Source organism: Hyperolius riggenbachi, chromosome 6 (genome assembly GCF_040937935.1).
Source record: "Hyperolius riggenbachi isolate aHypRig1 chromosome 6, aHypRig1.pri, whole genome shotgun sequence".
Lineage (NCBI taxonomy): Eukaryota > Metazoa > Chordata > Amphibia > Anura > Hyperoliidae > Hyperolius > Hyperolius riggenbachi.
In genome coordinates this window covers 346,256,309-346,269,036 of record NC_090651.1, presented here as the reverse complement: position 1 = coordinate 346,269,036, position 12,728 = coordinate 346,256,309, and the positions used below count along the sequence as shown (strand labels likewise).

The 12,728-nt window shown below is 45.6% G+C and overlaps 1 protein-coding gene across 1 annotated transcript in view; it reads left to right on the top strand.

The window, feature by feature from the left end:
• The window catches only part of LOC137522240 (sialic acid-binding Ig-like lectin 12), a 134,528-nt gene that overhangs the window by 14,832 nt on the left and 106,968 nt on the right, over nt 1-12,728 (top strand). Inside the window, exons 3-5 of the mRNA XM_068242272.1 lie at nt 4,288-4,644; nt 8,143-8,397; nt 12,156-12,191. Coding sequence (XP_068098373.1) covers nt 4,288-4,644; nt 8,143-8,397; nt 12,156-12,191 — 648 coding nt within the window. The remainder of the gene's footprint in view (nt 1-4,287; nt 4,645-8,142; nt 8,398-12,155; nt 12,192-12,728) is intronic.

Genomic DNA, 12,728 nt, shown 5'->3' with positions numbered 1-12,728 from the left:
GCTAAGTTAAAGGGACTCCGAGCTCATCTAAAAAATAAAAGTTGTACTCACCCGGGGCTTTTTCCAGCCCAGTGCTGGTCGGGAGGTCCCACGATGGCGTCCTGGCTCCTCTCCTACTCCCCGCTCCGGAATGGCTGACAGGCCGCAGCCCGGGCGACACTCGGCGGAGTGTCGGGCTGCTCCTTCCGCGTATGACGCGGCTGACGTCACACGCCGGCCGCCTCGCGTCATCACGGCGGCCGGCGTGAAAGTACCGCGCATGCGCGATTAAAGCGCGCATGCGCGGTACTGCCACGCCGGCTGCCGTGATGACGCGAGGCGGCCGGCGTGTGACGTCAGCCGCGTCATACGTGGAAGGAGCAGCCCGACATCCATTGATAGGTTTGATGCAATAAATGTTTTTGCATGTCTGCACTATGCATGTTACAGGGCCAGAGTTAGGACACCTATGTTTACCTGGGTACTTCTGTGCAGTATAGGTGACTAAGCATAAGAATGCATTCTTCTGTGAACTAAAACCCCGGCTTTTAACTTAACTGTAGGGATAACAGTTGTACCTGGATGAGTGAATCTGTGAATGCATTTGTTTGAACATTTGCATGCGAGAGTGCGAAGGGTTAATAGATTTTTGCTGTTTTCTAGCCACACCCCCTTCAGCACCTCCCTTTCCTTAATAATTTATTTAATGTCCTAACTAGAGGCGATGTGCCTGGATATATGTGTTTTTTCTTGTTACTGGCCCCTGTGGCTAGGGTCTAATTCAGTGCACTCCCTCCTTCCCCTACTATGTGTTTGTCAGCATGCACACAGCTTATGCTGGTGTATGTGCATGGTGCACATGGACACATAACGTTAGCTCCCTTGTGCGATTGGTAAGATGCACTATCTGTCCCAGGAGAGGACGTCAGGATGTGTGCTCCTAATACATTGATAGGTTTGATGCAATTAATGTGTTTGCATGTCTGCACTATGCATGTTACAGGGCCAGAGTTAGGACACCTTTGTTTACCTGGGTACTTCTGCGCAGTATAGGTGACTAAGCATAAGAATGAATTCTTCTGTGAACTAAGACCCCGGCTTTTAACTTAGCTGTAGGGATAACAGTTGTGCCTGGATGAGTGAATCTGTGAATGCATTTGTTTGAACATTTGCATGCGAGAGTGCAAAGGGTTAATAGATTTTTGGGAATGTAGCGCGATCGTGACGAGAATCACGCCGGCGATTCAGATTCAGCAGAAAACAAACTGCAAATGAAGCGTTGTAGTGGAAAATGAGCACCGTGATTTACGTTATCGCGGTGCTCTAGCAATCAGAAAAACGGCTGCGATCCGCTTTTTGAATCGTATTGCAGCCAGTGGAAAAGGGCTCTTAGAGGCAGAGCCCTTAACCATTACACTATCCAGCCATTAAAGCATGCCAGCCAGGGCATTACCTGCATGGAGTTTGTATGTTCTCCCCGGGCCTGCGTGGGTTTTCTCCGGGCACTGCGCTGGTCTTAGACATGCTTTTGGAAATATAGGAATTCCGGAAAAATTGTCACCTCTGTCAGATCTTTACTGCTTACTTAAAGAAGAACTCCAGCCTAAACAAACATACTGTCATTAAGTTACATTAGTTATGTTAATTAAAATAGATAGGTAATATAATCTCTTACCCACACTGTTTTAAAAGAACAGGCAAATGTTTCATTTCATGATGGCAGCCATCTTTTTGGTTGAAAGGAGGTGACAGGGAGCATGAGACACAGTTCCAACTGTCCTGTGTCCTGAGCACCTCTCCCAGTTGCTAGGCAACATGAATAACAACATAGGAAATCCCATCATGCTCTGCACAGCATCAGGGAAAAAAGCCCAGGCTTTTTTTCTTTGATGGGTGGAGCTTAGCTAAAAATGAGGCTAAAAATTATGCTTTGGTAAGAAAAATAAAGTTCTGATGCTGTGAAAATGTTAAAGAAACACCAAGCCTTTTCAGTTCTGCTGAGTAGATTTTTAGTCCGGAGGTTCACTTTAATCTCCTTGCTGGTTATCCCGAGCTCAGCTCGGGGTAACCTGCGTAGGAGGATTTCTCAGGCCCCGCTGGGCCGATTTTAAAAAAAAAATTTTCCTGCACGCAGCTAGCACTTTGCTAGCTGCGTGCAGTTTCCAATCGCCGCCGCTCGCCGCCGATTCGCCGCTACCCGCCGCGCCGTGCCCCCTCCAGACCCCTTGCGCAGCCTGGTCAATCAGTGCCAGGCAGCGCTGAGGGGTGGATCGGGATTCCCTCTGACGTCCCGACGTCCATGACGTCGGTGACGTCATCCCGCCCGGTCGCCATGGCGACCGGGGAAGCCCAGCAGGAAATCCCGTTCTGAACGGGATTTCCTGCTTACTCTGATCGCCGAAGGCGATCAGAGTGGATAGGGGGATGTCGCTTGTCAGTGGCTATCATGTAGCGAGCCCTGGGCTCGCTACATGATTTAGAAATGTTTTTTTTTTTAAAAGTGTTGCGCTGCCCCCTTGCCGCCAGAATTGTAACAGCAAGGGGGTTAAGGTGCCCATTAACGGTCCAATTTTTCACTGAATGTGATCTTTCAATGCGAATTGAATGATGATAAGTGATATGAAGGCAATTATCAATTTTACATTTACAATTTTACTGAACGATTCTTTCTTCAAATGCAGTGTACAAGATACAGAGGCGCCAAAAGAATAAAAGGTAATTAAATGAACTTAAAAAACCAACTGGTTAAACAGAGGAGGCAGCGGTGGTCTTACCCCCTCCAAACAGACACAGGCAAGGACTGCGATTCAGACAGTCAACAATTTATTCGGAACTCCAAAAAACAATGCAACGCGTTTCACGGGCCATACATCCCGCTTCCTCAGGCAAAATACAGTAGGAGTCACATCATCTGTATTATATCAGCGAGCTCGGCGCCTCTGTGCCCTTTCTTCAAATGCGATCATATTTTACAACTTTCGGATCAATGTGATCCTATTTAGTGCTCGATCAAAGAATCGTTCATTATCCATTGCCTTCATAAATAGTGAATTTTCTATACATCGCATCGAAAGATCGCATTTGGTGAAAAATTGTACAGTTAATGGGCACCTTAAAGGGAAACTTAAGTCTGTGGAAAAAATTAGTTTTACTCACCTGGGGCTTCCAGCAGCCCCCTGCAGCTGTATGGTGCCCACGCAGACTCCATAAGATGCTCCTGGCCCCGCCGGCAGCCACTTCCGGTTTCGGAGACAGGAGCCGACAGGCAGGGAATGCGAGTGATTCTTCGCATTCCCAGCCACAATAGAGCCCTCTATGCTGCTATAGCATATAGTATATAGCATATAGCAGCATAGAGGGCGCTATTGTGGCTGGGAATGCGAATAATCGCTTGCGTTCCCTGCCTGTCGGCTCCTGTCGCCGAAACCGGGAGTGGCTGCCGGCGGGGCCAGGAGCATCTGATGGAGTCTGCATGGGCACAATACAGCTGCAGAGGTCTGCTGGAAGCCCAGCTGAGTAAAACTATTTTTTTCCACAGAATTAAGTGTCCCTTTAAGAGACAGGCAGCATCATAGCATCATTGCATTATTGGTGGCTGGATAATGTAATGGTTAAGGGCTCTGCCTCTGACACAGGAGACCTGGGTTCAAATCTCGCCTGTTCCTGTTCAGTAAACCAGCACCTATTCAGTAGGAGACCTTGGGCAAGTCTCCCTAACACTGCTACTGCCTATAGAGAGCGTCCTAGTGGCTGCAGCTCTGGCGCTTTGAGTCCACCAGGAGAAAAGTGTGATATAAATGTTATTTGTTTGTAAAAAAAACAAACTCATTTATAGTGAATTTTACTCTGGAAGAAATGTACTTCTCATACGCATGTATTTTTATTGCACAACACCTTGTTCACATATCTCTGTTAAGGTGGCCATACAATTAAAAGATCCAATTTTTCACCAATTCGATAAGTACGATCAGTTGTCCCAAATAATCGAGAGCTTTTCTTTGTTTCCAATCGAGAAATCTGATTGGATTTCCCATTTGTATCCCGATTGTTGGAGATTGGACATGTTGGAAATTTCAGACCAACTTTATCAAGAATTGTATGGTGTGTGATGGATTGTCAATTACTTGATGTACAGATCCAATCAATTTTGTCGGAGCTTTCAATTATTTTATTCATGATTGGGGAAACATTGACCATAGGTGTGTAGTACATTGGTCATATTTTTGAATTGTTACAATCAGTCAGAAAAATTGATTGCTATTTTTGAACAGAGATTTAATAAATTGTATGGTTTGTGGTGATCTTTAGATATTAAAGAAGAAGCTGGATGTACTATTCAGGCTGATCAGACTGTCACTGTCCAGAGGGGCCTGTGTGTGACCATTCCTTGTGCCTTCACTGCTGGCCATATGACATCCTTGACCAATGCCAGAGGTTACTGGAGGACAATCTGCCAAGAGACTGTAGCCACCAATAGTGAAGCTATTGTCAGCTTAAAACCAAACTTCCAACTGGTGGGAAATTTAGATAAAGGAGATTGTACACTAAGGATAACCAATGCCACAGAGCAAGATGCTGGAAAATATTACTTCATGGTTGAATATGGAGAAGATAAGAAGACGACATGCAGCTATGCTTACAAAATGACAACACTGCAAGTCACAGGTAGGTTGAATGACTCTTCTCAGTGGGATTAGCATTGATAACCTAGGGCTTCCTCCAGCCCCCTTTAGTCCATCGGTTCCCTCGATGTCCTGTCTGTTCCACGGCTGTCAGCCCCAATAAAGTCCCACACTGAGCCAGTTGGGGACTACTGCCCATGTCCAGCCATGGCTATGCGCCTTCTCAATTGTGCTGCCATGGCTAGGAGCGTTCTGCGTCAGAGCAGTCACAAGCCTTAGCTAAATGTGCAGGTGCACAATGCTCCGGCCAGGGGAGTGTTATCAAGGAGGTGCGAGGGCGGGGCCGCGCATGTGCAGAAGCTTGAAATATGGCTGGAAACCAAACGCTATTGCAGCAGAATGAAAGGGACCAGACGGACAAAGAGTGAACCCATGGAGGGGCGAGGGAGGGGGGCTGGTAGACGCCCGAGGTATGTGTTAACCCTTGTGTTGATTGTCTCAGGTTTACTTTAATTAGTACTCTAGTAAAAATTTAGCAGCATTACTTTATTTCAGTGATTTGTCCAAGGATCAAAACAACACTAAATAATAATAATAATAATAATTCAAATGGTCTGGCCAGCTATCATCTGTATATTTTAGAACAATCCCTCAGTGCAGTACAGAATTTGTTTTTTTAGTTGACTGATCACCTAAAATAAGGGACAGTGTTTTCATAGAGTCAAACTGGGCAATTATCTAGGGTCCCAAGCTCCTTAGGGGTCCCAAAACTTAGGGACATTCGTACATGCTTAAGTTTGCTCAGATGAATCTGTGGGCGATGACTTGCTTAGTGTAGATGGCACCATTGCCGGATTTACAGCTCAGGTCTTATAGGCACATAAGCTCTGGTGCCCTAAACCCCACCCCTTAACACTGGCCACACACCCTCATATCACGCCCCCCCCCCCTTTTTTTTGTTAAATAAAACACACAAGGTAATGTAGGTATTACCAAAGACAAGTAAAGAATACCAACAATGTGCAGATATTACCAACGACATGTAGAATTTTCCAAATACAGGCTGATATTATCAACAATAACCCGATAATACAAATCGCAAGGACATTATGTGGATAAAACTTGTGATAAATAGTTTCTAATCACATGGCTGGATCACTAAAAATCTACTTATTACTATAAGTAGATTTTTAGTGAGAGAAAGGTGGTGGTTAGCAATACAGATTGTGAATAAGAAAGGCAGATTGAAAGTGAACCAATCAAAATCAGCTGCAATGGAATTTGATTGGTCAACTTTTAATCTGTTGTTGGAGGAGAGGTCAATGACATCAGGGTACACCTGAAGTCTTTCTCCAAACACCATCAATCTGGGATGCACGGCAGGAGACTCACCGGCTCCAACATTCCAGCAATTACAACTCTCCTCCGCCGCCCGCCCAGCATCCCCTCCTTGGCTACAGTGGCGTCTCTTGTCATGTGACGTGTCAGTATGTACATGCTGTTAACAAGGAGAGGATGCTGGGTGCACTGCAGAGGAGTGATGTAGTTGCTGGAATGTTGGAGCCGATGTGTCTCCTGCTGTCATTAGTGCCAGGAAAAGGTTCTCCTGCAACAGAGGCAAAGATTCCAAAGTGTGTTCCCTCCCCCCCTCCCGGTGATCCTAAAGAGGCTTCCCACATCCTCCTCCACTTGGCACTGTACATACCCATGTCTGTCTCATCATGTCACATGTCACCTCGGGTATCCTTTAAGTACACATGTTAAACTTAAGGTGCCCATACACTGAGACATACAGTACTTTATCAGATTCGATCACTGTGATCAAATCTGCCGAAGACTGTTGCCTCAGCATGCTGCAGGGTTTATTTGATGGTCGATAGATGGCAGGCCAGGGGTGCAGCGGTATCTGTGCGGGAGTGGGGGCGTCCAGTGACACATTTTCCCTAACCCTGCTGATATTCTGGGAGCTTCAAGCAGAGTTTTAGCGCAGTAAAGCACTCGCACTCACCTTTTCAGCTGGTGCACTCAATCCTCAGTGCTGCTGCCAACTCCCAATGCCCGAAGTGACCGCTGTACGTAAGTGCATATATGCCGCTGGTTCACTACAGGAAGCAGGAAAGAACAGCAGCACAGAGCAAGGAGCACCGAAGATGTGAGCAGAGCACTTCACTGCGCTCAGGCCTGGTCTGCTCATGATGCCAAGTGAGGTAGCTTCCTCAGGCGGCAGAAGTCTGGGAGCAGCACCAGGCAGAAACAGGAAGTAAAGAGAGTGCTTGGCAATCTATACTAGGTGCAACTTTACCTGGCTAACCTATACTGGAGGCAACTGTACCTATACCTAGCTACCAATACTGGGGGCACCTAAACCTGGCTACCTACCTATACTGAGGGTTTTTTTTTTGGGGGGGGCTCACTGCAGCAATAACGTGCGGTACAAATTGTCGAGTGCTGGGGGGGCGTACCGCGTAACACTGTTCATGTGCTAAAACTTAGCACGTGAACAGCAACAACTTTGCAAGTGAAAACTACTTAGCACCCTAGTTTGCATGTGCAAAACCTTGAATTTAATGAAGCTTTGCCCGCACAGTAAAATAGAGTATGTTAATGTAATTATGAATGGTGGTTACATTAACATGTGCGGTACTGTAAAGCGGTAAAGTGTTACGCGCGCCGCATAATGACGTATATACAGTAATAATCAATGTTTTACATTGCGCTTGCGTGATCTGCACTGACTTTGCGTGCTAACTATCATTATCACGTGAAGTCAGTGCAGTTCACGGTACTTTGCACGTGAAGCTTTTGTGCGCAAAACTTTACACGCAAAGCGCGAAACATTACTCGCACAAACTCTGACGCATATGTTAGCACGTACAAAGCATGTTAGCACGTGCAAAGTGGCTTTTCACTGGCGTGCTAACACTTTGCACGCTTTAGTGAATCAAGCCCATAGTCACCTCCATCCTCTGCAGAGTTCTTTTTCCTAGGCAATGCTGCAGGAAGCCGGGCGGCACCACATTGGAGAGAGAACCCGGCTTGCCTGCTGTTGCTTAGCATTGCTGGCCATGGCTAATGACATAGGGAGGGCGGGCACCTCCAGGTCTCGGCTGCCATTGCCAGTGCATTGATTGGCAATGCGGGGCCGGCACCGCTACCAGGAACGACCAGGTCAGGACTGGCTGGGGTGCTTTGTTTGCAATTGTCAACTGAGGACAGCGGGCAGAGCGGAGAGGAATACGTCCTTACGAGACCTTCATTCGGTGATCAACACTCCGCTTGCTGGCACTTTGTGGAGATAGAGAAGGGGGCTCTTTGAGCGGCTAGTGAGCCGACTCTCACACACAGGTCCACCTGTAGGCACATGCCTACAGTGCCTAATGGCAAATCCAGTTCTGGGTGGCAGCTTGGGGTGGGTGGTGGTTGTGGTTTCCTTTGAGGATCAGGTATTTTCTGGTGTTAACATAATCCAGTATTGTTGGAGTGTGTTTGTAAAATGACTATCCAGTTCCATTAATGGTTTATGTTGGATTTTTTTTTGTAGATCTGAAGGAAAAGCCTGTAATCTCTGATCCTGGGACACTGACTGAAGGTCAAGAGGTGACACTCACATGTACCGCTCCAGGGAATTGTTCCAATGTGCCAATCACATGGAGAAATAAAATGGAATTACTGAATGAGTCATCAAATCTAACATTCATCCCAACTCGGAGAGATCACAATAAGCTGCTGACTTGTCATATGACCGTCTCATCTTTGAAGATCTCTACTCAAAATGAGATCACGCTATTCGTGCAATGTAAGTATGAATTCCACGGTTCTAGCATAAAAAGATGGCACCATGTTAATCAATAGTTATAACAGGTAGCTCAACTTTAAAGCAAATCTGAACTGAAAATAAATTCAAGAGATACCGTATTTTTCGGAATATAAGACGCTCTGGAATATAACACGCACCTGAGTTTAGAGGGAAAAAAATCAGGGAAAAAATGTATACAGTATATAATAAAACCTGGTGCGTTCATGTTCCAGGAGCGTCTTGTACATGTTCTCCCCCATTGTCCTCCTCTGACCACTATGTGTCCCTTCCTGTCCTCCTGTGTGTGTCATCCCTTCCTGCCACCCTGTGTGCTCCTCCTGCCCCATGTGTCCTCTCCTGTTCTGTGTGTGTGTCTGCCAGCCCCCCTGTGTGGTCCTTCAGTCCCCTTGTGTCCACTCCTGGGGGGAGGGAAGCATGCACGGCTCCCCCTAGTGACGGCTCCTGTTAATGATTCAATTAGTCATTCCCCATGACTCAATATGAGTCATTAACAGGAGCCGTCACTAGGGGAAGCCGCGCGGTACGAGATGTCTGCAGATCGTCGCCACTGGGTAGGTGAGCCGCTCTGCCGCTAAATTTTCTTTTACAGGTGTGGCGCTGACATGCTGGGGGCGGAGGACCACACAGCAGACCACACAGCGCTGGAATCCATAGGAAAGTGAGTTGCTCTGCCATCATTGTTGTCAAGGGGGAGCGGAGACATGTGGGAACCAGTCGGACCACACAGTGGGACAAGGCAGGGAGTCCCAGACAATGTGGCAGTTCGTATCGGCGGGCGTTCTGAAGTCAGGGATTCCCTGTCTTTGGAATATAAGAAGACACAGGAACTTTATCTCCCAATTTTTGGGGGAGAAAAAGTGCATCTTATATTCCGAAAAATACGGGTAATTAATTGTAACAATACAATATAATACAATACAATAACATTTCTATAGTGCTTTTCTCCCATAGGACTCAAAGCGCTTAGGCTCTCTCAGATTCAGTAATTAGTAGGATGAAGTATTCACACAACAAAAGTTATATTTCTGCAAATGCCAAACTGAACAGGTGGGTTTTCAGTCTGGATTCAAACACGTCCAGGGATGGGGCTGTCCTGATCTGTTGAGGTAAGGAGTTCCAAAACGTAGGGGCAGCATGACAGAAGGCTCTGGGACCAAAAGTTTCCAAGTGGACTCCAGGTATGACTAGATTATTAGAACCTGTGGATCTGAGAATGCGGGGATTGCTACGCAGCTGTAACATATCTTTTATGTATCCAGGGCCTGGATTATTCAGGGATTTAAATGTCAGTAGGCCGATCTTGAATAGGACCCTCCATTCTAAAGGTAGCCAGTGAAGGGAGTGCAGGACTGGCGTTATGTGGCAGTGACGGGGTTGGTTGGTTAGCAGTCTGGCAGCAGTATTCTGTATCAGCTGTAGGCGGTACAAGACCTTTTTTGGAAGGCCAGTGTAGAAAGCATTGCAGTAGTCCAGTCGGGATGTGATGAAGGCGTGGACTAAGGTTGGCAGATCTTCTGGGGGTATGAGGTGCTTGATTTTTGCAATGTTCTTCAGGTGAAAATAAGATGATTTCACCACAGCAGAGATTTAAGTTCCGAAGTTTAAAACCCCATCAATTAGAACTCCCAGGCTACGCACATGATCAGAGCTGCGTAGATCCTTGCCTCCTGTTCCCAGTGGTGAAGACTGCAAGTTAAGTTGTTTTGTTATCATGCTCTGCCCTCCAATCAGAAGGACTTCAGTTTTGTCTGCATTTAGTTTCAGCCAGTTGTCATTCATCCATTGCTGTAGTTCACGTAACCAGGCGTTTATAGTTAGAGTTGGGTCTGTCACACCAGGCTTGAAGGAAAGATATAGTTGGGTGTCGTCTGCATAGCAGTGGTATGTCAGGCCATGTTTTTGGATTAGTTTTCCCAACGGTAGCATGTAAATCGTGAAAAGCAGGGGAGAGAGGATTGAGCCCTGGGGCACCCCATACTTAAGTGTTACAGGGGTGGACAGGAAGGGCCCCATAGACACTTTGTGGGTTCTGCCACTCAAGAAGGATTGGAACCACTGAAGTACTATGCCATCAATGCCGCAGTATTCCTGTAGCCTGTTTATCAAGATGTCATGGTCAACTGTGTCAAAGGCTGCAGAAAGGTCTAGCAGTATGAGGATCGAGCACTCTCCTCTGTCTCTTGCCATGAGCAGGTGGTTGCATATTTGGATGAGGGCAGTTTCAGTGCTGTGGTGTTTCCTGAAGCCAGACTGGAATGGGTCATAACTGTTATTTTGTAGGATTCTGGCTTCTAGCTGGAGGTATACAGCTTTTTCAATTAGCTTGCCCAGAAAGGGGAGGTTAGAGACAGGTCTGTAGCTGGTCATTGCATCTGGGTCCAGGGAGGGTTTTTTGAGGAGAGGCCTGATGATTGCTTCCTTCAGTAAAGCAGGAAATATCCCTGATTGTAAGGAACAGTTAACAATTTTGAGGAATACCGGTACGGACAGGTCGGGGCAGTTCAACATGAACTGTGTTGGGCCAGGATCCAGGTCACAGGTAGTTAGGCGGACGTGAAGGAGGATGCTTGATGTGACTTCTTCATCAATTTCTTTGAAGTTTGACCAAGGTGTTACGTTGTCTCTGCTAATGGTCTTCGGCGCTATATTAGGCTCAGATGCTGTAAGTTGGATGGCGGACCTTATAGCGGAGACTTTGTCTGTGAAGAAATGGGCAAATTGGTCACAGAGGTCCTTTGAAGACTCAATATTAAGTTTTTGACATGCTGGGTTACCAGCGATTACCAGCGATCCAAAAATGCTCCCAAAAGTCCCAGGCCTGTGGTCATGTTCTGCCAGGGAAACGGCACTGACATGTACATGTGAATGATACTCTTTGAACTTAAAACGAAGTTGCAGAATATTTTCAGTGTGCCTTTCCTCCAGAAGTGTGAATGGAGATACAGTGGTGCTATTATATTCTTGAAACAAGGGCCCATATGCAATTCACTTTTTCACCTGAGTTTTCTCTTAGGTGATATTTTTACAACTTGTAATTAAAATGCCTTTTAAACCACCAACAAGGGGACAAATACTCAAAATTATTTTGACAGTACTATTTCACCTACTTTTTGGTACTTTTTCCATTGTAAGGTGCGAAAAAGTTTGAAAAATTATCTCCTAGGAGAAAACTCAAGTAAAAAAGTGAATTGCATATGGGCCAAGTTGTCCTTTTATTGCTCAATGATATGAAAATGACAGTAACGCCTCTTGCACACTACGACCCATATGCAATTAACTTTTTCACCTGCGTTTTCTCCTAGAAGACAATTTTTTTTTTCTATTTAGACTCATTTTTACGCACTTTACTATAGAAAAAGTAGCAAAAAGTAAGTTAAAAAGTGCTATCAAAATTATTTTAAGTATTTTCTTGCTTTGTGGTGGTTTAAAGGGCATTTTATTGACAAGTTTAAAAATATCACCTAGGTGAAAAAGTTAATTGCATGTGATTCCGATTTGCAATTTTTACGTGATTTTACACGCAATCCGATTTGCAATTTTTAATCGGTACTGCATGCTGCGTTTTCTCTGCATTTTTCTTTTTATTTAGATAGGATCCAGGGAAAATTGGAATCGCGAATAGGAATCGCCAATCGGATTTGCAATGTGCAGAGAGCCTAACACCAGTTGTACTATTAACACAAAGTATCTTTTTTTTTAACATCCATTCATTCATATATGCATTGTTTATATTATAGATCCACCTGCAGTTGTTATCACCATTGGGATTTCAGGTACTGTTATGTTTTTTTTTTATTACTTTTATGGTGTTTGACAATTATTAATGTTTAAAAGAGAAGAATAGGTTGGTTTCATTAGTTAGGACCAGAGCCAGAACAAGGTCCTCCAGCACCCAAGGCTGAGACACTAAAGTGCGCCCCTCCATCCCTCCCACTGCAACCATCACACACTGATTGTTGTTAGAGTAGGAGGCACTACAGGGCCCCCAATTCCACTCCCCCCCCAACACCTTAATCTCTGGTTATCTGGCTTGCAGCCACTGCCATGTGCCCCCTTTTCTTATTTCCCTCTGCTTCAAACACAAAACACAAAATGGGAGTGATAGCTGAGTGAGGTGTGTTCCCCCTCCTACACTGGACCCTGAGGCTGGAGCCTCTCTCGCCTCTGCCTCGGCCCAGCCCTGGTTAGGACTTTGCACTTTGCAGCATATACTACAGTAATTTATAGCAAGCAGTAGTGAGGATGGTAATCTGCTAATTATGATTACTCAAAATTTCACATACATTTTCACAATTACAGCTATATGTCAT